At 43.8% G+C, this 27534-nt stretch overlaps 1 protein-coding gene across 1 annotated transcript in view; it reads right to left on the reverse strand.

The window, feature by feature from the left end:
• LOC121839301 (galectin-4-like) overlaps positions 1-26228 on the reverse strand; it is a 27838-nt gene extending 1610 nt beyond the window's left edge. Inside the window, exons 1-8 of the mRNA XM_042297735.1 lie at positions 26074-26228; positions 23521-23609; positions 21168-21372; positions 11856-11969; positions 10884-10913; positions 9071-9112; positions 8879-8967; positions 5195-5360 (exon numbers count right to left, since the gene is read on the reverse strand). Of these exons, the coding sequence (XP_042153669.1) occupies positions 5195-5360; positions 8879-8967; positions 9071-9112; positions 10884-10913; positions 11856-11969; positions 21168-21372; positions 23521-23609; positions 26074-26115 (777 nt within the window). The 5' untranslated portion in view covers positions 26116-26228. The remainder of the gene's footprint in view (positions 1-5194; positions 5361-8878; positions 8968-9070; positions 9113-10883; positions 10914-11855; positions 11970-21167; positions 21373-23520; positions 23610-26073) is intronic.
• Positions 26229-27534: the final 1306 nt, after the last annotated feature.

Raw genomic sequence — 27534 nt, forward strand, 5'->3', positions numbered from 1 at the left:
CTTGTTCAGGGGCAGAACGACAGATTTTTACCTTGTCAGCTCGGGGATTCAATCTTGCAACCTTTCAGTTACTGGTCCAATGCTCTAACCACTAGGCTACCCTGCCGCCTCTACACTCTAACCGCTAGGCTACCTGCCGCCTCTACACTCTAACCGCTAGGCTACCTGCCGCCTCTACACTCTAACCACTAGGCTACCCTGCCGCCTCTACACTCTAACCGCTAGGCTACCTGCCGCCTCTACACTCTAACCGCTAGGCTACCTGCCGCCTCTACACTCTAACCACTAGGCTACCTGCCGCCTCTACACTCTAACCACTAGGCTACCTGCCTCCTCTACACTCTAACCACTAGGCTACCTGCCGTATCTACACTCTAACCACTAGGCTACCTGCCGCCTCTACACTCTAACCACTAGGCTACCTGCCGCCTCTACACTCTAACCACTAGGCTACCTGCCTCCTCTACACTCTAACCACTAGGCTACCTGCCGTATCTACACTCTAACCACTAGGCTACCTGCCTCCTCTACACTCTAACCACTAGGCTACCTGCCTCCTCTACACTCTAACCACTAGGCTACCTGCCTCCTCTACACTCTAACCACTAGGCTACCCTGCCGTCTCTACACTCTCACCACTAGGCTACCTCCCACCCAGAATAATTGTGAAGACATCAAAACTATGAAATAACACATATGGAATCATGTCGTAACTGAAAAATTGTCAAACAAATCAAAATATATTTGAGATTTCAGATTCTTCAAAGTAGCCACCTTTTGTCTTGACGACAGCTTTGCACCACTCTTGACATTCTCTTAACCAGCTTCATGAGGTAGTCACCTGGAATGCATTTCAATTAACAGGTGTGCCTTGTTAAAAGTTCATTTGTGGAATTCCTTTCCTTCGTAATGCGTTTGAGCCAATCAGTTGTGTTGTGACAAGGTAGGGATGGTATACAGAAGATATCCCTATTTGGTAAAATACCAAGTCCATATTATGGCAAGAACAGCTCAAATAAGCAAAGAGAAACAACAGTCCATCATTACTTAAGACATGAAGGTCAGTCAATGTGGAACATTTCAAGAACTTTTAAAGTTTCTTCAAGTGCAGTCGCAAAAAACAATCAAGCGCTATGATGAAACTGTCTCTCATGAGGACCGTCACAGGAAAGGAAGACCCAGAGTTACCTCTGCTGCAGAGGATCAGTTCACTAGAGTTACCTGTCTCTCATGAGGACCGTCACAGGAAAGGAAGACCCAGAGGTACCTCTGCTGTGATGAAACTGTCTCTCATGAGGACCGTCACAGGAAAGGAAGACCCAGAGGTACCTCTGCTGTGATGAAACTGTCTCTCATGAGGACCGTCACAGGAAAGGAAGACCCAGAGGTACCTCTGCTGTGATGAAACTGTCTCTCATGAGGACCGCCACAGGAAAGGAAGACCCAGAGTTACCTCTGCTGCAGAGGATCAGTTCACTAGGGTTACCTGTCTCTCATGAGGACCGCCACAGGAAAGGAAGACCCAGAGTTACCTCTACTGCAGAGGATCAGTTCACTAGGGTTACCTGTCTCTCATGAGGACCGCCACAGGAAAGGAAGACCCAGAGTTACCTCTGCTGCAGAGGATCAGTTCACTAGAGTTACCTGTCTCTCATGAGGACCGTCACAGGAAAGGAAGACCCAGAGTTACCTCTGCTGCAGAGGATCGAGAGCATCCTGACCGGTTGCATCACCGCCTGGTATGGTAACTGCTCAGCATCTGACCCGTAAGGCGCTACAGAGGGTAGTGCGTATGACCCAGTATATCACTGGGGCCAAGCTTCCTGTCATCCAGGACCTCTATACCAGGCGGGGTTAGAGGAAGGCCCAAAAAATTGTCAAAGACCAGCAACCCCAGTCATAGACTGTTCTCTCTGCTATCGCACGGCAAGCGGTACCGGAATGCCAAGTCTAGGTCCAAAGGGCTCTTTAACAGCTTCTACCCCCAAGCCATAAGACTCCTGAACAGCTAATCAAATGGCCACCCGGACTATTTACATTGACCCCCTTTGTTTTTACACTGCTGCTACTCACTGTTTATTATCTATGTATAGTCACTTCACCCCTACCTACTGTACAAATTACCTCAACTAACCTGTACCCCCGCACATTGTACTGGTACCCCCTGTATATAGCCTCCACATTTACTCTGTACCGGTACCCCCTGTATATAGCCTCCAAATTGACTCTGTACCGTAACACCCTGTATATAGCCTCCACATTGACTCTGTACCGGTACCCCCTGTATATAGCCTCCACATTGACTCTGTACCGGTACCCCCTGTATATAGTCTCCAAATTGACTCTGTACCGTAACACCCTGTATATAGCCTCCACATTGACTCTGTACCGGTACCCCCTGTATATAGCCTCCACATTGACTCTGTACCGGTACCCCCTGTATATAGTCTCCAAATTGACTCTGTACCGTAACACCCTGTATATAGCCTCAATGTCACAGGAAGGCCATAAAGATCATCAAGGACAACAACCTCCCGAGCCACTGCCTGTTCACCCCGCTATCATCCAGAAGGCGAGGTCAGTACAGGTGCATCAAAGCAGGGACCGAGAGACTGAAAAACATCTTCTATCTCAAGGTCATCAGACTGTTAAACAGCCACCACTAACACTGAGTGGCTGCTGCCAACACACTGACTCAACTCCAGCCACTTTAATAATGGGAATTGATGAAAAAAATGTATCACTAGCCACTTTAAACAATGCCACTTCATATAATGTTTACATACCCTACATTACTCATCTCATATGTATATACTGTACTCGATACCATCCCTCTAGTGGTGTGGGGGCTGTGCTTTGGCAAAGTGGGTGGGGTTATATCCTTCCTGTTTGGCCCTGTCTGGGGGTGTCCTCGGATGGGGCCACAGTGTCTCCTGACCCCTCCTGTCTCAGCCTCCAGTATTTATGCTGCAGTAGTTTATGTGTCGGGGGGCTAGGGTCAGTTTGTCATATCTGGAGTACTTCTCCTGTCCTATTCGGTGTCCTGTGTGAATCTAAGTGTGCGTTCTCTAATTCTCTCCTTCTCTCTTTCTTTCTCTCTCGGAGGACCTGAGCCCTAGGACCATGCCCCAGGACTACCTGACATGATGACTCCTTGCTGTCCCCAGTCCACCTGGCCGTGCTGCTGCTCCAGTTTCAACTGTTCTGCCTTATTATTATTCGACCATGCTGGTCATTTATGAACAGCAAGGAGGCCATGTTCTGTTATAATCTCCACCCGGCACAGCCAGAAGAGGACTGGCCACCCCACATAGCCTGGTTCCTCTCTAGGTTTCTTCCTAGGTTTTGGCCTTTCTAAGGAGTTTTTCCTAGCCACCGTGCTTCTACACCTGCATTGCTTGCTGTTTGGGGTTTTAGGCTGGGTTTCTGTACAGCACTTTGAGATATCAGCTGATGTACGAAGGGCTATATAAATACATTTGATTTGATTTGATTTGATTTACTGCATCTTGCCTATGCTGCTCTGTACCATCACTCATTCATATATCTTTATGTACATATTCTTTATCCCCTTACACTGTGTATAAGACAGTAGTTTTGGAATTGTTAGTTAGATTACTTGTTGGTTATTACTGCATTGTCGGAACTAGAAGCACAAGCATTTCGCTACACTCGCATTAACATCTGCTAACCATGTGTATGTGACAAATAAAATTTGATTTGATTTGTGATAGATTTATTTATTTTTTTACTTTAGTTTATTTAGTAAATATTTTCTTAACTCTATTTCTTGAACTGCATTGTTGACTAAGGGCTTGTAAATAAGCATTTCAGGGTAAGGTCTACTACACCTGTTGTTTTTGGCGCATGTGACAAATACAATTTGATTTGATTTGTTCATTAGAGTTACCAGCCTCAGAAATTGCAGCCAAAATAAATGCATCACAGAGTTCAAGTAACTGACACATCTCAACATCAACTGTTCAGAGGAGACTGCATGAATCAGGCCTTCATGGTCGAATTGCTGCAAAGAAACCACTTCTAAAGGACACCAATAATAAGAAGAGACTTGCTTGGACTAAGAAATATGAGTAATGGACATTAGATCGGTGGAAATCTGTCCTTTGGTCTGATGAGTCCAAATTTGAGATTTTTGATTCCAACCGCTGTGTCTTTGTGAGATGCAGAATAGGTGAACGGATGATCTCCACATGTGTGGTTCCCACCGTGAAGCATGGAGGAGGAGGTGTGGGGCTATTTTACCAAGAAGGAAAGTGATGGAGTGCTGCATCAGATGACCTGGCCTCCACAATCACACGACCTCAACCCAATTTAGATGGTTTGGGATGAGTTGGACAGCAGAGTGATGGAAAAGCAGCGAACAAGTGTTCAGCATATGTGGGAACTCCTTCAAGACTGTTGGAAAAGCATTCCAGGTGAAGCTGGTTGAGAGAATGCCAAGAATGTGCAAAGCTGTCATCAAGGCAAAGAGTGCCTACTTTGAAGAATCTAAAATATATTTGGATTTATTTAACACTTTGTTTGGTTACTACGTGATTCCATATGTGTAATTTAATAGTTTTGATGTCTTCACTATTGTTGTACAATGTAGAAAATAGTAAAAATAAAGAAAATCCCTTGAATGAGTAGGTGTGTCCAAACTTTTGACTGGTACTGTATGTCCATAGACATGGGCTACACCCCAAATACCACCCTACTCCCTTTTCACCAGAGCCCCATAGGCCCTAGTCAAAAGTAGTTCACTATATAGGGAATAGGGTTCTATAAAGCTCTGGTCTAAAGTAGTACACTATATAGGGAATAGGGTTCTATAAAGCTCTGGTCTAAAGTAGTTCACTATATAGGGAATAGGGTTCTATAGGGCCCTGGTCTAAAGTAGTTCACTATGTAGGGAATAGGGTTCTATAGGGTTCTGGTCTAAAGTATTGCACTATGTAGGGAATAGGGTTCTATAGGGTTCTGGTCTAAAGTAGTTCACTATATAGGGAATAGGGTTCTATAGGGCCCTGGTCTAAAGTAGTTCACTATGTAGGGAATAGGGTTCTATAGGGTTCTGGTCTAAAGTAGTTCACTATGTAGGGAATAGGGTTCTATAGGGCTCTGGTCTAAAGTAGTGCACTATGTAGGGAATAGGGTAATATTCTTGACACAGACCTGTTACTTGTTTACTCACGTCAAAGTACTGTCCCTCCAGGAAGGGGTTGATGCTGATCTCTCTCTCCTCCGTCTCCCAGCTCCCACCAATAAAACTGTTTCTCACCAGCTCTCTCTCCTGCACACGAGGGTTTAGGTGGAACGCTATGTCCCCTGAGCTGCCCACTTTGAAGTTAATTGAGAACCTGCAACACACAGATCCCCAACCACAGAGTTATTCATGCCGACCCTGCAACACACAGAACCCCAACCACAGTTATTCATGCTGAACCTGCAACACACAGAACCCCAACCACAGTTATTCATGCTGAACCTGCAACACACAGAACCCCAACCACAGTTATTCATGCTGATCCTGCAACACACAGAACCCCAACCACAGTTATTCATGCTGACCCTGCAACACACAGAACCCCAACCACAGTTATTCATGCTGACCCTGCAACACACAGAACCCCAACCACAGTTATTCATGCTGACCCTGCAACACACAGAACCCCAACCACAGTTATTCATGCTGACCCTGCAACACACAGATCCCCAACCACAGTTATTCATGCTGACCCTGCAACACACAGAACCCCAACCACAGAGTTATTCATGCTGACCCTGCAACACACAGAACCCCAACCACAGTTATTCATGCTGACCCTGCAACACACAGATCCCCAACCACAGTTATTCATGCTGACCCTGCAACACACAGAACCCCAACCACAGTTATTCATGCTGACCCTGCAACACACAGAACCCCAACCACAGTTATTCATGCTGAACCTGCAACACACAGAACCCCAACCACAGTTATTCATGCTTGACCCTGCAACACACAGAACCCCACAAACCACAGTTATTCATGCTGACCCTGCAACACACAGAACCCCAACCACAGAGTTATTCATGCTGAACCTGCAACACACAGAACCCCAACCACAGTTATTCATGCTGAACCTGCAACACACAGAACCCCAACCACAGAGTTATTCATGCAACACACAGAACCCTAACCACAGAGTTATTCATGCAACACACAGAACCCCAACCACAGAGTTATTCATGCTGACCCTGCAACACACAGAACCCCAACCACAGTTATTCATGCTGACCCTGCAACACACAGAACCCCAACCACAGTTATTCATGCTGATCCTGCAACACACAGAACCCCAACCACAGTTATTCATGCTGACCCTGCAACACACAGAACCCCAACCACAGAGTTATTCATGCAACACACAGAACCCTAACCACAGAGTTATTCATGCAACACACAGAACCCCAACCACAGAGTTATTCATGCTGACCCTGCAACACACAGAACCCCAACCACAGTTATTCATGCTGACCCTGCAACACACAGAACCCCAACCACAGTTATTCATGCTGACCCTGCAACACACAGAACCCCAACCACAGTTATTCATGCTGATCCTGCAACACACAGAACCCCAACCACAGAGTTATTCATGCTGACCCTGCAACACACAGAACCCCAACCACAGTTATTCATGCTGACCCTGCAACACACAGAACCCCAACCACAGTTATTCATGCTGAACCTGCAACACACAGAACCCCAACCACAGAGTTATTCATGCAACACACAGAACCCTAACCACAGAGTTATTCATGCAACACACAGAACCCCAACCACAGAGTTATTCATGCTGACCCTGCACCACACAGAACCCCAACCACAGTTATTCATGCTGATCCTGCAACACACAGAACCCCAACCACAGCTATTCATGTTGACCCTGCAACACACAGAACCCCAACCACAGTTATTCATGCTGATCCTGCAACACACAGAACCCCAACCACAGTTATTCATGCTGACCCTGCAACACACAGAACCCCAACCACAGTTATTCATGCTGAACCTGCAACACACAGAACCCCAACCTCAGAGTTATTCATGCTGAACCTGCAACACACAGAACCCCAACCACAGAGTTATTCATGCAACACACAGAACCCTAACCACAGAGTTATTCATGCAACACACAGAACCCCAACCACAGAGTTATTCATGCTGACCCTGCAACACACAGAACCCCAACCACAGTTATTCATGCTGAACCTGCAACACACAGAACCCCAAGCACAGTTATTCATGCTGATCCTGCAACACACAGAACCCCAACCACAGAGTTATTCATGCTGACCCTGCAACACACAGAACCCCAACCACAGTTATTCATGCTGAACCTGCAACACACAGAACCCCAACCACAGTTATTCATGCTGATCCTGCAACACACAGAACCCCAACCACAGTTATTCATGCTGAACCTGCAACACACAGAACCCCAACCACAGTTATTCATGCTGATCCTGCAACACACAGAACCCCAACCACAGTTATTCATGCTGATCCTGCAACACACAGAACCCCAACCACAGTTATTCATGCTGATCCTGCAACACACAGAACCCCAACCACAGTTATTCATGCTGATCCTGCAACACACAGAACCCCAACCACAGTTATTCATGCTGATCCTGCAACACACAGAACCCCAACCACAGTTATTCATGCTGATCCTGCAACACACAGAACCCCAAGCACAGTTATTCATGCTGATCCTGCAACACACAGAACCCCAACCACAGTTATTCATGCTGATCCTGCAACACACAGAACCCCAACCACAGAGTTATTCATGCTGACCCTGCAACACACAGAACCCCAACCACAGTTATTCATGCTGATCCTGCAACACACAGAACCCCAACCACAGTTATTCATGCAACACACAGAACCCTAACCACAGAGTTATTCATGCAACACACAGAACCCCAACCACAGTTATTCATGCTGATCCTGCACCACACAGAACCCCAACCACAGTTATCATAGCTTTCACCTGGTCAGTCTATGTCATGGAAAGCACAGATGTTGTCACTGCTTTGTATTTTGTATACTCAGTGTATTTTAGTGTTTAATTGTCCATAAAACATTTTTAAATGTTAGAGTTTTTCTTCCACTTTAATTTCACAGTGTATTTTGTGTAGATCGTTGACAAAAAAAAGGAAGATTTTGTAATGCTGTCCTTGTGGGGACTAAAGAATTGATTCCCATCCAAAATCCAATTTCCCCTGACCCCTAAATCTAACCTTAACCCTAACCCAACCTTAACATTACCCTAACTCCTAACCCTAATGTTAATCCTAACCCTTCTGGTAAAACACACACACACACACACACACACACACACACACACACACACACACACACACACACACACACACACACACACACACACACACACACACACACACACACACACACACACACACACACACACACACACACACACACACACACACACACACACACACACACACACACACACACACACACAGTATGTTAAATGGTGACCACAAACCTCTTAGCTCTGTAGGGTTAGGGGTTAGGGTATAGGGGTTAGGGCACTACAGACTTGTTAGCTCCTAGAGGCACCATGCCTCTGATGGGTTAGGGGTAGGGTAATGGGGTTAGGGTATTGGGGTTAGGGGATAGGGGATAGGGTAAAGGAGTTAGGGTATAGGGGTTAGGGTAGTACAGACTTGTTAGCTCCTAGAGGCACCATGCCTCAGATAGTGGTTAGGGGATAGGGGTTAGAGTATAGGGGTTAGGGTATAGAGGTTATGGGATAGGGTAATGGGGTTAGGGTATAGGGGTTAGGGTACTACAGACCCGTTTGCTCCTAGAGGCACCATGCCTCTGATGACGATGGTCTTCTTCGTAGACATCCCTCCTGGAATCACGATGGTGTACGGGACAGGCTGATACACATAGGACAGGAGTCAGTTCACTGACAACATGTACTGTATGTATGTATACTTAGGACAAAACAAATCTATCCTGACTCACAGAGATGTTACTTACAGGTTTGAATATTGGCTGTCCATCCATGACCGGTAGGTTTCCCTATGAACAGAGTGGAGTGTCAGAGAACGGAACAGGGGGCCATCAGTAGCCTCTTTTGAAGTCAGACCTACACCCATGTCACCTGGGGATCCACCCATGTCACCTGGGGATCCACCCTGATCACCTGGGGATCCACCCTGATCACCTGGGGATCCACCCTGATCACCTGGGGATCCACCCTGATCACCTGGGGATCCACCCTGATCACCTGGGGATCCACCGTGATACAACAAGATATCACTGTCTAATGTCGAAATCTGAACGTACGGACAAACGTCTATTTTTTAAATTTAACTTAATTTCAAAGTGGTTAAGGTTTAGGGCTAGGGTTAAACATAAACAACACCATTACTATGAAGTAAGGTAGCGGCTTGCTCTGGAGTTGTTGTGGAGCTGTGAGCTAAAGTTCAGAGAGTTGTGGGTTCAATCCCAATGTGAGGTAGTCTTTTTTTTTGTGAGCACCGAATCAGGCAAATATCTAACATCGCTGTCTAAATATACCCCTGCCTGATAAGACAAAACGTCTAACATCGTCTAACTGCCTGATAGGCAATACAAATTATTTACCTTTATTTAACTAGGCAAGTCAGTTAAAAACAAATTCTTATTTTCAATGGAGGCCTAGGATAGTAAGTTAACTAGTAAAGTAAAGTCCAATGCTCTAACTACTAGGCTACCCTGCCGCCTCTACACTCTAACCACTAGGTTACCCTGCCGCCTCTACACTCTAACCACTAGGCTACCCTGCCGCCTCTACACTCTAACCACTAGGCTACCCTGCCGCCTCTACACTCTAACCACTAAGCTACCCTGCCGCCTCTACGCTCTAACTATTAGGCTACCCTGCCGCCTCTACACTCTAACCACTAGGCTACCCTGCCGCCTCTACGCTCTAACCACTAGGCTACCCTGCCGCCTCTCTACACTCTAACCACTAGGCTACCCTACCGCCTCTACACTCTAACCACTAGGCTACCCTGCCACCTCTACGCTCTAACCACTAGGCTACCTGCCGCCTCTACGCTCTAACCACTAGGCTACCCTGCCGCCTCTACGCTCTAACCACTAGGCTACCTGCCGCCTCTACACTCTAACCACTAGGCTACCTGCCACCTCTACACTCTAACCACTAGGCTACCCTGCCGCCTCTACTCTCTAACCACTAGGCTACCTGCCACCTCAACACTCTAACCACTAGGCTACCTGCCACCTCTACACTCTAACCACTAGGCTACCCTGCCGCCCCTACACTCTAACCACTAGGCTACCTGCCGCCTACACTCTAACCACTAGGCTACCCTGCCGCCTACACTCTAACCACTAGGCTACCCTGCCACCTCTACACTCTAACCACTAGGCTACCTGCCCCCTACACTCTAACCACTAGGCTACCCTGCCGCCTCTACACTCTAACCACTAGGCTACCTGCCGCCTCTACACTCTAACCACTAGGCTACCCTGCCGCCTCTACACTCTAACCACTAGGCTACCTGCCGCCTCTACACTCTAACCACTAGGCTACCCTGCCGCCTCTACACTCTAACCACTAGGCTACCTGCCGCCTCTACACTCTAACCACTAGGCTACCTGCCACCTCAACACTCTAACCACTAGGCTACCTGCCGCCTCTACACTCTAACCACTAGGCTACCTGCCACCTCAACACTCTAACCACTAGGCTACCCTGCTGCCTCTACACTCTAACCACTAGGCACCGCCCAAATCCATGTAATGGTATTTGTTGAAACAGACACACCACCAACCAACTTACCCCAATTTGATCAGCTGCAGGATTTCCTCCCTGTTGATGGTAGGAAACATACCAAATGTCATCCCGAGTTTATGACACACTAAGAAACGCATTCATGAGTATATATATTATGTACAGTTTCCCCACAATTAATGAATTCCACTTGTTTTTCATTTCCTCCTGTCTCATCCTATGTTTTGTTTGCAACTGTCACTCCAAGATTTGAACCATTGAATTAACAGACAATAAAACAAAGATCTTTGTTGGGAAGAGTACGCTGACCCTAGATTTGTGGGTAACAGAAATCAACTTCTTCTCTGAGGTGTGTTTACATACTGCTCCCAGGCCCCAGCCCCTACTCCCTTCCCCTGCTCCAGCCCCTACTCCAGCCCCTACTCCCCTACCCCCCTGCCCCTACACCCTTCCCCTGCCCCCTACCCCCTACCCCCCTGCCCCTACCCCCTACCCCCCTGCCCCTACACCCTTCCCCTGCCCCCTGCCCCTACACCCTTCCCCTGCCCCTACCCCCTGCCCCTACACCCTTCCCCTACCCCCTACCCCCCTACCCTCCTACCCCTACCCCCTGCCCCTACACCCTTCCCCTGCCCCCTACCCCCTGCCCCTACACCCTACACCCGCCCCCTACCCCTACCCCCTGCCCCTACACCCTTCCCCTGCCCCTACCCCCTGCCCCTACACCCTTCCCCTACCCCCTACCCTCCTACCCCCTACCCCTGCCCCTACACCATTCCCTGCCCCTACACCCTTCCCCCTACCCCTCTACCCCCCCTACACCCCTGCCCTCTACCCCCCTACCCCCTACCCCTCACCCTGCTACCCCCGCCTACCCCTACCCCTCTACCCCCCCTACCCCCCTACCCCCTGCCCCCTACCCCCTGCCCCTCTACCCCCTCTACCCCCTACCCCCTGCCCCTCTACCCTCTACCCCCTACCCCCTGCCCCTCTACCCCCTACCCCCTGCTCCAGTCTCACCCCGATGACGTTGACGGTCTGGATGGAAGCGTCGCCTCCTATCTGCAGGGCGTTGACTCTCTCGACTGGAATACGATGGTTGAACGTATGAAGGTCTTGTCCGTTCACTGTCACCTACGACAGAAAAACACATGAACTACGGTATAACCCTGACCCATACACAACTATAGTCTAACCCATACACAACTATAGTCTGACCCTGACCCATACACAACTATAGTCTGACCCTGACCCATACACAACTATAGTCTGACCCTGACCCATACACAACTATAGTCTGACCCTGACCCATACACAACTATAGTCTGACCCTAACCCATACACAACTATAGTCTGACCCTAACCCATACACAACTATAGTCTGACCCATACACAACTATAGTCTAACCCATACACAACTATAGTCTGACCCTGACCCATACACAACTATAGTCTGACCCTAACCCATACACAACTATAGTCTAACCCTGACCCATACACAACTATAGTCTGACCCTGACCCATACACAACTATAGTCTAACCCATACACAACTATAGTCTGACCCATACACAACTATAGTCTGACCCTAACCCATACACAACTATAGTCTGACCCATACACAACTATAGTCTGACCTAACCCATACACAACTATAGTCTGACCCATACACAACTATAGTCTGACCCTGACCCATACACAACTATAGTCTGACCCTGACCCATACACAACTATAGTCTGACCCTAACCCATACACAACTATAGTCTGACCCTGACCCATACACAACTATAGTCTGACCCTAACCCATACACAACTATAGTCTGACCCTGACCCATACACAACTATAGTCTGACCCTGACCCATACACAACTATAGTCTGACCCTGACCCATACACAACTATAGTCTGACCCTAACCCATACACAACTATAGTCTGACCCTGACCCATACACAACTATAGTCTGACCCTGACCCATACACAACTATAGTCTGACCCTAACCCATACACAACTATAGTCTGACCCTAACCCATACACAACTATAGTCTAACCCTGACCCATACACAACTATAGTCTGACCCTGACCCATACACAACTATAGTCTAACCCTGACCCATACACAACTATAGTCTGACCCTGACCCATACACAACTATAGTCTGACCCTGACCCATACACAACTATAGTCTGACCCTGACCCATACACAACTATAGTCTGACCCTAACCCATACACAACTATAGTCTGACCCTGACCCATACACAACTATAGTCTGACCCTAACCCATACACAACTATAGTCTGACCCTGACCCATACACAACTATAGTCTGACCCTGACCCATACACAACTATAGTCTGACCCTGACCCATACACAACTATAGTCTGACCCTGACCCATACACAACTATAGTCTGACCCTGACCCATACACAACTATAGTCTGACCCTGACCCATACACAACTATAGTCTGACCCTGACCCATACACAACTATAGTCTGACCTTGACCCATACACAACTATAGTCTGACCCTGACCCATACACAACTATAGTCTGACCCTAACCCATACACAACTATAGTCTGACCCTGACCCATACACAACTATAGTCTGACCCTGACCCATACACAACTATAGTCTGACCCTGACCCATACACAACTGTAGTCTGACCCTGACCCATACACAACTATAGTCTGACCCTGACCCATACACAACTATAGTCTGACCCTAACCCATACACAACTATAGTCTGACCCTGACCCATACACAACTATAGTCTGACCCTAACCCATACACAACTATAGTCTGACCCTGACCCATACACAACTATAGTCTGACCCTGACCCATACACAACTATAGTCTGACCCTGACCCATACACAACTATAGTCTGACCCTAACCCATACACAACTATAGTCTGACCCTGACCCATACACAACTATAGTCTGACCCTGACCCATACACAACTATAGTCTGACCCTAACCCATACACAACTATAGTCTGACCCTGACCCATACACAACTATAGTCTGACCCTAACCCATACACAACTATAGTCAGACCCTGACCCATACACAACTATAGTCTGACCCTGACCCATACACAACTATAGTCTGACCCTGACCCATACACAACTATAGTCTGACCCTGACCCATACACAACTATAGTCTGACCCTGACCCATACACAACTATAGTCTGACCCTGACTCATACACAACTATAGTCTGACCCTGACCCATACACAACTATAGTCTGACCCTGACCCATACACAACTATAGTCTGACCCTGACCCATACACAACTATAGTCTGACCCTAACCCATACACAACTATAGTCTGACCCTGACCCATACACAACTATAGTCTGACCCTGACCCATACACAACTATAGTCTGACCCTGACCCATACACAACTATAGTCTGACCCTGACCCATACACAACTATAGTCTGACCCTGACCCATACACAACTATAGTCTGACCCTGACCCATACACAACTATAGTCTGACCCTGACCCATACACAACTATAGTCTGACCCATACACAACTATAGTCTGACCCTGACCCATACACAACTAGTCTGACCCTAACCCTTACACAACTATAGTCTGACCCATACACAACTATAGTCTGACCCATACACAACTATAGTCTGACCCTGACCCATACACAACTATAGTCTGACCCTGACCCATACACAACTATAGTCTGACCCTAACCCATACACAACTATAGTCTGACCCTGACCCATACACAACTATAGTCTGACCCTGACCCATACACAACTATAGTCTGACCCTGACCCATACACAACTATAGTCTGACCCTGACCCATACACAACTATAGTCTGACCCTGACCCATACACAACTATAGTCTGACCCTGACCCATACACAACTATAGTCTGACCCTGACCCATACACAACTATAGTCTGACCCTAACCCATACACAACTATAGTCTGACCCTGACCCATACACAACTATAGTCTGACCCTGACCCATACACAACTATAGTCTGACCCTGACCCATACACAACTATAGTCTGACCCTAACCCATACACAACTATAGTCTGAACCCTAACCCATACACAACTATAGTCTGACCCTGACCCATACACAACTATAGTCTGACCCTGACCCATACACAACTATTATCTGACCCTGACCCATACACAACTATAGTCTGACCCTGACCCATACACAACTATAGTCTGACCCTGACCCATACACAACTATAGTCTGACCCTAACCCATACACAACTATAGTCTGACCCTGAACCATACACAACTATAGTCTGACCCTAACCCATACACAACTATAGTCTGACCCTAAATCATACACAACTATAGTCTGACCCTGACCCATACACAACTATAGTCTGACCCTGACCCATACACAACTATAGTCTGACCCTAACCCATACACAACTATAGTCTGACCCTAACCCATACACAACTATAGTCTAACCCTAACCTATACACAACTATAGTCTGACCCTAACCCATACACAACTATAGTCTAACCCTAACCAATACACAACTATAGTCTAACCCTAACCTATACACAACTATAGTCTGACCCTGACCCATACACAACTATAGTCTGACCCTAACCCATACACAACTATAGTCTGACCCTAACCCATACACAACTATAGTCTGACCCTAACCCATACACAACTATAGTCTGACCCTGACCCATACACAACTATAGTCTGACCCTAACCCATACACAACTATAGTCTGACCCTGACCCATACACAACTATAGTCTGACCCTAACCCATACACAACTATAGTCTGACCCTAACCCATACACAACTATAGTCTGACCCTGACCCATACACAACTATAGTCTGACCCTGACCCATACACAACTATAGTCTGACCCTAACCCATACACAACTATAGTCTAACCCTAACCCATACACAACTATAGTCTGACCCTAACCCATACACAACTATAGTCTGACCCTAACCCATACACAACTGTAGTCTGACCCTAACCCATACACAACTATAGTCTGACCCTAACCCATACACAACTATAGTCTAACCCTAACCCATACACAACTATAGTCTGACCCTAACCCATACACAACTATAGAATGACCCTAACCCATACACAACTATAGTCTGACCCTGACCCATACACAACTATAGTCTGACCCTGACCCATACACAACTATAGTCTGACCCTAACCCATACACAACTATAGTCTGACCCTGAACCATACACAACTATAGTCTGACCCTAACCCATACACAACTATAGTCTGACCCTAAATCATACACAACTATAGTCTGACCCTGACCCATACACAACTATAGTCTGACCCTGACCCATACACAACTATAGTCTGACCCTAACCCATACACAACTATAGTCTGACCCTAACCCATACACAACTATAGTCTAACCCTAACCTATACACAACTATAGTCTGACCCTAACCCATACACAACTATAGTCTAACCCTAACCCATACACAACTATAGTCTAACCCTAACCTATACACAACTATAGTCTGACCCTGACCCATACACAACTATAGTCTGACCCTAACCCATACACAACTATAGTCTGACCCTAACCCATACACAACTATAGTCTGACCCTAACCCATACACAACTATAGTCTGACCCTGACCCATACACAACTATAGTCTGACCCTAACCCATACACAACTATAGTCTGACCCTGACCCATACACAACTATAGTCTGACCCTAACCCATACACAACTATAGTCTGACCCTAACCCATACACAACTATAGTCTGACCCTGACCCATACACAACTATAGTCTGACCCTGACCCATACACAACTATAGTCTGACCCTAACCCATACACAACTATAGTCTAACCCTAACCCATACACAACTATAGTCTGACCCTAACCCATACACAACTATAGTCTGACCCTAACCCATACACAACTGTAGTCTGACCCTAACCCATACACAACTATAGTCTGACCCTAACCCATACACAACTATAGTCTAACCCTAACCCATACACAACTATAGTCTGACCCTAACCCATACACAACTATAGAATGACCCTAACCCATACACAACTATAGTCTGACCCTAACCCATACACAACTATAGTCTGACCCTAACCCATACACAACTATAGTCTGACCCTAACCCATACACAACTATAGTCTAACCCATACACAACTATAGTCTGACCCTGACCCATACACAACTATAGTCTGACCCTAACCCATACACAACTATAGTCTGACCCTAACCCATACACAACTATAGTCTAACCCATACACAACTATAGTCTGACCCTAACCCATACACAACTTTAGTCTGACCCTAACCCATACACAACTATAGTCTGACCCTGACCCATACACAACTATAGTCTGACCCTAACCCTTACACAACTATAGTCTGACCCTAACCCATACACAACTATAGTCTGACCCTAACCCATACACAACTATAGTCTGACCCTAACCCATACACAACTATAGTCTGACCCTGACCCATACACAACTATAGTCTGACCCTAACCCATACACAACTATAGTCTAACCCATACACAACTATAGTCTGACCCTAACCCATACACAACTATAGTCTGACCCTAACCCATACACAACTATAGTCTGACCCTGACCCATACACAACTATAGTCTGACCCTAACCCTACACAACTATAGTCTGACCCTAACCCATACACAACTATAGTCTGACCCTAACCCATACACAACTATAGTCTGACCCTAACCCATACACAACTATAGTCTGACCCATACACAACTATAGTCTGACCCTAACCCATACACAACTATAGTCTGACCCATACACAACTATAGTCTGACCCTAACCCATACACAACTATAGTCTGACCCTAACCCATACACAACTATAGTCTGACCCATACACAACTATGAGTTGAAAAATGTATAATTGTACAACCACACAGACATCTAGTTATCCACACAGACATCTAGTTATCCACACAGACATGCAGTTATCCACACAGACATCTAGTTATCCACACAGACATCTATTTATCCACACAGACATGTATTTATCCACACAGACATGTAGTTTTCCACACAGACATGTAGTTATCCACACAGACATGTACTTATCCACACAGACATCTAGTTATCCACACAGACATGTACTTATCCACACAGACATGCAGTTATCCACACAGACATGCAGTTATCCACACAGACATGTAGTTATCCACACAGACATGCAGTTATCCACACAGACATGCAGTTGTCCACACAGACATGTAGTTATCCACACAGACATGTAGTTATCCACACAGACATCTACTTATCCACACAGACATCTAGGTATCCACACAGACATGTAGTTATCCACACAGACATGTAGTTATCCACACAGACATCTAGTTATCCACACAGACATCTAGTTATCCACACAGACATGTAGTTATCCACACAGACATCTAGTTATCCACACAGACATCTAGTTATCCACACAGACATCTAGTTATCCACACAGACATCTAGTTATCCACACAGACATGCAGTTATCCACACAGACATGCAGTTATCCACACAGACAATCTACAGCTAAATCTATACAGTATATACAGAATATCTACAGCTATATCTATACAGTATTTACAGAGTATCTACAGCTATATCTGACATAGTATCCCTCTTAGTTGATTCTAAATCATTATATATATATATACAGTTTATATATAAATATATATGTATATATTACAAGTGAAAAGTTTGGATACAACTACTCTTCAAGTTTTTTTTACATTGTAGAATAATAGGGACGACATCAAAACTATGAAATAACCCAACTGGAATCATGTAGTAACCAAAAATGTGTTAAACATCATTACTTCAACACATGAAGGTCAGTCAGTTCCAACCGCTGTGTCTTTGTGAGATGCAGAGTAGGTGAACCGATGATCTCCGAATGTGTGGTTCCTACCATGAAGCATGGAGGAGGAGGTGTGATGGTGTGGGGGTGCTTTGCTGGTGACACTGTCGGTGATTTATTTAGAATTCAAGTCACACTTAACCAGCATGGCTACCACAGAATTCTGCAGCGATACACCATCCCATCTGGTTTGGACTTAGTGGGATTATCATTTGTTTTTCAACAGGTCAATGACCAAACACACTCCAGGCTGTGTAAGGGCTTTGTGACCAAGAAGGAGAGTGATGGAGTGCTGCATCAGATGACCTGGCCTCCACAATCACACGACCTCAACCCAATTGAGATGGTTTGGGATGATTTGTACCGCAGAGTGAAGGAAAAGTAGCCAAAAGTGCTCCGTATATGTGGGAACTCCTTCAAGACTGTTGGAAAAGCATTCCAGGTGAAGCTGGTTGAGAGAATGCCAAGACTATGCAAAGCTGTCATCAAGGCAAATGGAGGCTACTTTGAAGAATCTCAAATATAAAATATACTTTTTTCATTACTTCATGATTCCATATGTGTTATTTCATAGTTTTGATGTCTTCACTATTATTCTACAATGTAGAAAATCGTTAAAAAATAAATAATAACCCTTGAATGAGTAGGTGTGTACAAACGTTTGACTGGTACTGTATTTGAATGGAAATCAATCAAGGTTTAGGCCTGGGCCTTTACAGCAACTATTACATCAACACTTTACTTGTTAATGATCTTGTCAATCCTTTAGACACTAAATGAAATGTGCTGCTTTGTTTTTGGAATTGTCAAAAGATTGATACTGTTGATCATGCTATTTTATTGAATAAGTTGTCCTCGATAGGGCTGAGCTCTGAGGCCTGTTCATGGTTTCAGGATTATTATTATTAGTGACAGAACTCAGGCCGTCGTGATGGACGAATTTCTTATAGTACTGTATATAAATGTGTACCACAGACATGGATTTTGGGAGCTATTCTTTTCACGATTTATACAAACATAGTTGATCAGTCTGTTAAAAATTGATAGTATTATGTATGCTATTGCCCTGATTGTTGATCTGTCTGTGTCAAAACTACAGTCATATTTTATAGCTTTGTAGGAATTTAAATTTAATACAAAATACATCTCGTTTTAAAACTCTCGTCAGAATGTTTCAGATTAACTACATGGTCACTCAGTATCTATCTCAGTATCTATCTCAGTATCTATCTCTATACATTATATATATATACAGTAAATATACACATGATCAATATCTATACAGTATCTATAGTATATATAGAGTATCTATATCGATACAGTATATATAGTGTCTAAAGAGTATCTATATCTATACAGTATCTATAGTATATATCGAGTATCTATATCGATATAGTATATATAGTGTCTATAGAGTATCTATCTAAATACATTATCTATATATACAGTAAATATACACAGTATCTATCTCTATACATTATCTATTATTATACAGTATCTATCTCTATATCTATACATTATCTATATATACAGTAAATATACACCTTATCAATATCTATACAGTATCTATCTCTATACATTATCTATATCTATACAGTATCTATCTCTATATCTATACAGTATCTATAGTATATATAGAGTATCTATATCTATACAGTATCTATAGTGTCTATAGAGTATCTATATGTATACAGTATTTATATATTTAAGGTATCAATATCTATACAGTATCTATATTACATATTTTATAAAAACCCTTATTTAACTATGCAAGTCAGTTAAGAGCAAATTCTTATTTACAATGACAGCCTACCCCGGCCAAACCCGGAGGGTTACCAAACCAGGAGGGTTACCAAACCCGGACGATGCTGGGCCTATTGTACACCGTCCTATGGGACTCCCAATCACGGCCGGATGTGATACAGCATCAATAGTATCTATATTATCTATATTTATACTGTATCTATCTCTATACAGTATCTATATTTATACGTTATCTATCTCTATATCTACACAGTATCTATATCTACATCTACATAGTACATATCACTATATCTATACAGTATATATCACTATATCTATACAGTATATATTACTATATCTACACACAATCTATATCTATACAGTATATATCACTATATCTATACAGTATCTATATCTATACAGTATATATTACTATATCTACACACAATCTATATCTACATCTATACAGTTTCTATCACTATATCTACACAGTATCTCTATCTATACAGTATATATAAAGTGTGTATATATATATATATATATATATATATATATATATACAGTATCTCTATATCTGACCTGGTAACCCTCCTGGTTAATGATGGCTATTACTATATCTATACTGTATATATAAAGTGTATATATATATATATATATATATATATAGTATCTCTATATCTGACCTGGTAACCCTCCTGGTTAATGATGATAACCATCTCGAAGGCGTCTCCCTTGCTAAAAGGCATGTGGTGGGTCTCCTCCTCGGAACCCCATTCCCCTTCCTGGCAGCTGTTGAACACCACCTTGTCCCAGTTGTCGAAGCGAGGGCTGAAGTGAAAGCCGATATCACTGCCCTCAGATTCCCCACACTGCAAGTTCATGTTGAACCTAGAGGGGGTGTTAGGGAGGACATGGAATGAACAAAGCGGACAACAAATAACATCGGTAGGGGTCTGGAGTTTTTTCTCACCATTTGAGCTGACCGGACAGAACTCCAGAGCCCTAGTTATGTCAGGGATAAATGGCAGCGCTCTTTTCGAGGCAGAGCCCGAGAACATTTTTCCAAGGTAGTATATAGACTGGAAGCATTTATCCTGCTTATACATGTTAATTGAAATGCATTCCAGGTGACTACCTCATGAAGCTGGTTGAGAGAATGTCAAGAGTGTGCGAAGCTGTCATCAAGGCAAAGGGTGGCTATTTGAAGAATTTAAAAAATAAAATATGTTTTGATTTGTTTAACAATTTTTTGGTTACTACATAATTCAATCTGTGTTATTTTATAGTTTTGATGTCTTCACTATTATTCTACATTGTAGAAAATAGTAAAAAATTAAGAAAAACCCTTGAATGAGTAGGTGTTCTAAGACTTTTGACAGGTAGTGTATATTTCCATAAAAAATTATGCTGATTCATGATTTCGACAGACTGAGAAAAGCTGCCGGCCAGTCTGTCTCATCCAGACTCCTGACACGTTCATTACTATAGGATAGCTGGAGATCAAATTTCAATATACATTTTTGGGGGCAAATGTCAGAGAGACAGACACCAAGATCTTTTCAAATCTCCGCTGTAGAAAACTAAATGTTAGTCTAAAAGAAATGTAAGATAATGTCTAGATGTCTTTTACAGTGGAGATCAAGTTCATAAATTGCCTGGCTGGGCTGATGAGACGGTGAATTGTGCAGTCAGATGGAACAGAGGAAATATTAATTTCAACATCATAGATTTAGCTTGTGGTAACTTGTCGAATAGACAACGGCCTGAATGCGGTTTTAACCAATCAGCATTCAGGATTAGACCCACCCGTTGTATAAAAGCCACTGAGGCTCTTACTGTCCAGGTAATAACTTTTCTAACATAGCTGATATGACTGACTGTGGTCTGACATGTTCTGTGTTGACTAAATTATTATTAGAGAGCGCTTCATTTAGTATAACAGGCTTCAATATTGGTGCACAATTTCTACTGAACATATCATAGGGGACGCACAAGGTACTCTTCCCTCGGGAACGACCCCATTATATACCACACCAAGCCCATGGGATCTTATTTTTCAGGTCACATTTTGCTCTCAGAGCAAAGAATAACTGTTCTAACATAACTGATATGAAATACACAGCTTAATCTTCTGTACTGAACTCAACACTGTCACACCCTGATCTGTTTCACCTGTCTTTGTGCTTGTCTCCTCCCCCCCCCCTCCAGGTGTTGCCCACCTTCCCCATTATCCCCAGTGTATTTATACCTGTGTTCTCTGTTTGTCTGTTGCCAGTTCGTTTTGTCCGTCAAGCCGAAAAGCCTTTCCAACCCCCCCCTTGCTCAATGTCTTTTTCTACAGTTCCTTTGTTCTAGTTTTCACGGGTTTGACCATTCTGCCTGCCCTGACCCTGAGACTGCCTGCCGTTCTGTACCTTATGACCTCTGATCTGGATTACAGACCTCTGCCTGCCCTGACCCTGAGACTGCCTGCCGTTCTGTACCTTATGACCTCTGATCTGGATTACTGACCTCTGCCTGCGCTGACCCTGAGACTGCCTGCCGTTCTGTACCTATTGACTCTGATCTGGATTATTGACCTCTTGACATGTCGTTTTGCCTGCCCCCTGTTCTAGTAATAAACTTTGTTACTTTGACACCATCTGCATCTGGGTCTTCCCCTAAAACATGATAAACACATCGACCATTGATGCAATTCTTGGTCATTTCTTTTGTAGTCGAAGGCTAATTTACATAAAACAATAAGGAACATAAGCACAGTCTAAGAATGTGTAAACAAATTCCCTTGTTGCCTGCCCCCGTTCAGTCTGATAAACGTTGTTAGCACCATCTAGCATCTGGGTCTTCCAGTCTGATAACGTGTAGCACCTATTGATGCACCTACAGTCTGATAACTTTTGTAGTCACCTATTAGCACCTAAAACTGATAACGGAACCTATAGCACCTACAGTCTGATAACGTGTAGCACCTATTAGCACCTACAGTCTGATAACGTGTAGCATACCTCCAATCCTCAGAGGCTGTGTGTTTCTCACCTGGTGATCTCGTGAGGGATGACTCCCTGGATGTAAACAGACATCCCTGATCTCAGCCCGCCGTAGATCGGCCCCACATAGGGGATACTCTGCACACAACACACAGTAATAACCGTTTTACAACTATACACAAGTAGAGATGCAAGGCACTCTGGGAAATAATAACCATTTAACAACTATACACAATTATAGATGCAAGGCACTCTGGGAAATAATAACTGTTTTACAACTATACACAAGTAGAGATGCAAGGCAGTCTGGGAAATAATAACTGTTTTACAACTATACACAAGTAGAGATGCAAGGCACTCTGGGAAATAATAACTGTTTTACAACTATGCACAAGTAGAGATGCAAGGCAGTCTGGGAACTTTTCCTGTTAGATGTAATGTCAAAATGTAGATTTCTGCCTAAATAGACTCCCTAAAAGTAATTATTTATCATGAGCGGGCCATAAACAACACATAGTAATGCTTCTACTGCCAAAAATAAGAAAATCTCACCTTCCTGATAAAAGGAATTATTATAATAAATTCAATAGCTGAAGTGTAGTGACTTTTGAGTACTACAAGCTCAATTACAAATATGATTTCTGCACTCTGGATTTGTTCCAACATGTTTTTGACCACAGTTACTGCGGTTTCCCTTATTATTATTATTCCCTTATTATGATGATAACACTACATAACCTGTTCTGCCGGTTCATGACTTCAAAGATGTTCCAATGCCAAAAACATGACAAGATCATTCACACATTCATCAGTGAGGATTACGCCTACTTCCTATCAAAACAGATTTGTCACATTTCTAGTTTATCCATAACGTATTTCTGCTTGTAGCAGGTGGCGTTTACAGGAATGCTTTTCTCTCACATTATTTCATGAGAAAATTATTCTACAGCGAGGGTGTAATGCAAGTCAAGATGTCCTTGGATGAATGTCAACAAGATGCGTAACCAACATTGTTATGTACATTATTGGGCTAGCCCCCACCCTTCTTAACACCATACAGGACCCGAGCTTGGCTTCCTGAACTCATTAGGAACTGGCCTCTCATCTCATATAGATATCCATCTAAGGCAAACAGAAAGTGATTTTTTTTAAATTATTTTTTTAAATCTATGAAATATTTGACATTTCCTTTTATAAACTATAAATCGATCGCTGAATATGCTAGAGCAACGAAACAACTATCTCCTGCGGCACTAGGATCAAAGATGGTGGATTTTAAATGAAGATAGTCGACTTATCATGCTTTTCCGCATAAGCTCATGGTTCCACTATAATATCTTGCATGCTCATGCCAGAGTGGGAACAGCTGGCTCTGGTCTACTTATTGTCCCCTCCCCGCTCGCCCCGCAATGACCAGAATTTTTTTGCCACTGAGATGTCTTGCTCTGGGGCACCGATGGGTGCAGAGATATTGGATATCATGATGAGCTGCTTAGGTTTCTGCCATAACAATGGGATTCGTTGTCCACAGAGCGGAACGGAGGGCTTCCCGCCTGTTCCTCTCTTTGGATTGGTGGATACATCTCGCTCTTTTAAGACGTTTTTTTTATATATATATATATATATATTTGATGAGCGATGTTGATGTCAACGGCCTGTATTCAATGAAGAGTGAGATTCTATGCCTCATGAACATGCATCGACTTCTCGAATTTCAACAGTGACAATTCTAATATATATATATTTTTCTTCTCAAAGTTGCCAGGATGTCACTTGCATTACACTTATATAAGTACTAACAACCTAAACATTACCAAACTTCTATTAGGATCAAATAAGCTTCACATATCAAAATAGCAATTCATTTTTTAAATTTTTTATCTTTGACTAAATTTGACACTCTCTCATTGTTCTGCTACACAAAAAAAACCTCCTCATTTGTTTAATAATTTGATAATGATCCGCTTAACGTGGATAGATTTTGGACGGAGTAAAACTCTCTTGTTTCGCCTCTTCCTCCCTAATCACAGGGTCGTCGATGACGTAGCGTTCAGCAAGGAGCTGATGGAGAGCAGGAAGAGCAAATTAAATGTTAGGTGGGACATCCCAGCTTTAGGAAGAGTCAGATTTCACAGCCATAGTCACATAGGCGAAAGGTGAGCAAGACAACTGGAAACTATGGAGGAAAAAGGACAAAAAACTCAAAAAAAAAAAATACTAAAATATTTTTCCCAAATCGGAAAACTCAAGCATCTTTCTAGAGCTCCGACTTTCCGACCTGAAGATCTTTGACGTCATGATTTGACCTTGTTTATCTCTTACGTTCCCAGTTGTCTTGAATGCCCCCATACTCCAAAGTTCATGAGAACTAGGGCTATCTCTGAATGCAATCCATTCCGATGTACGGGGTCCACAGATTGATATATAAGCTAAAATGTTGGTTGGAACCGGTACCAGAACCGCTACTCCCCACTTTAAGGGAGTTTATATCCCAAGACGGTACAAAGAGTAAAAGTATAAAAGTGAAGTAAATGAAGAATGGTAGATTCAGACAATATCTATGATATCTGTAATACACTAGACAAGGAGACGTGCTACTCACAGGGTTGTAGACGGGCTGATAGCCAGGTGGAGCAACGAACATGATGGCTGTCGCTCAGTGATCCACAGACAGACAGACGGAGAGACGGAGGAGAGGAGAGTCAGAGAGAGCAGGAAACGGTCGCTGCTGGACGGCTGGTCTTATAGGGAAAGAGAACCATGGGAGGGGCGGGGCTGGTTAAACAGGTTAGACAGAGTTAGAGACAGAGCTGGGTATGGGGAATGGGCTGGATCCATATTTTCATACGTGGCCTAGAATACGTTCTTTCCTGGAGCTACCAAACGTGTAATGTGATGAACTTGAAAAGCTATGAAAAGCCAACTGCCATTTACTCCTGAGGTGCTGACCTGTTGCACCCTTGACATCTACTGTGATTATTATTATTTGACCCTGTTGGTAATTTATGAACATTTGAACATCTTGGCCATGTTCTGTTATAATCTCCACCCGGCACAGCCAGAAGAAGACTGGCCACCCCACATAGCCTGGTTCCTCTCTACCTGGCACAGCCAGAAGAGGACTGGCCACCCCACATAGCCTGGTTCCTCTCTACCCGGCACAGCCAGAAGAGGACTGGCCACCCCTCATAGCCTGGTTCCTCTCTACCCGGCACAGCCAGAAGAGGACTGGCCACCCCTCATAGCCTGGTTCCTCTCTAGGTTTCTTCCTAGGTTTTGGCCTTTCTAGGGAGTTTTTCCTGGCTACCGTGCTTCTACACCTGCATTGCTTGCTGTTTGAGGTTTTAGGTTTTACGATGTACTTACCTGGTCTAGGTGGTGTTCTTGCCTGGAGCACGGAAATGAAATGAAAATGAAATGAAAATGTCATGTCACTTTAGAACTGTACTGGAAAAAAATATTTCAGAACTTTACATTTCAGTCAAGGAAAATTACAACAAATATATATCGTTTTTTTTAAAACACAAGATTAAATAATGTATTACTTCAACAGGATTTCATGTATTGCAAAGAGGAAATAACATGGGAGCTCCCTTTTCTTTTTTGTAATGCAAATAGCAGCATTTGTAATGCAAATAGCAGCATCGGTTTTACTCCATACAATCTACCAGAGTTTACTGTATCCACCTAAGTTCACTGTATCAAATCAAATCAAATCAAACTGTATTAGTCACGTGTGCAGAATACAACAGGTACAACAGACCTTACCGTGAAATGCTTACTTACAAACCCTTAACCAACAATGCAGTTCAATAAATAGAGTTAAGAAAATATTTAACAAATAAACTCAAGTTTTATGATTTCTTTTTAAAGTAACACAATAAAATAATAATAACAAGCATATATACAGGGGGTACAGGTTAGTAATGAGACTATATACAGGGGGTACAGGTTAGTAATGAGACTATATACAGGGGGTACAGGTTAGTAATGAGACTATATACAGGGGGTACAGGTTAGTAATGAGACTATATACAGGGGGTACAGGTTAGTAATGAGACTA

Source organism: Oncorhynchus tshawytscha, linkage group LG14, assembly GCF_018296145.1.
Source record: "Oncorhynchus tshawytscha isolate Ot180627B linkage group LG14, Otsh_v2.0, whole genome shotgun sequence".
NCBI classification, from domain to species: Eukaryota; Metazoa; Chordata; class Actinopteri; order Salmoniformes; family Salmonidae; genus Oncorhynchus; species Oncorhynchus tshawytscha.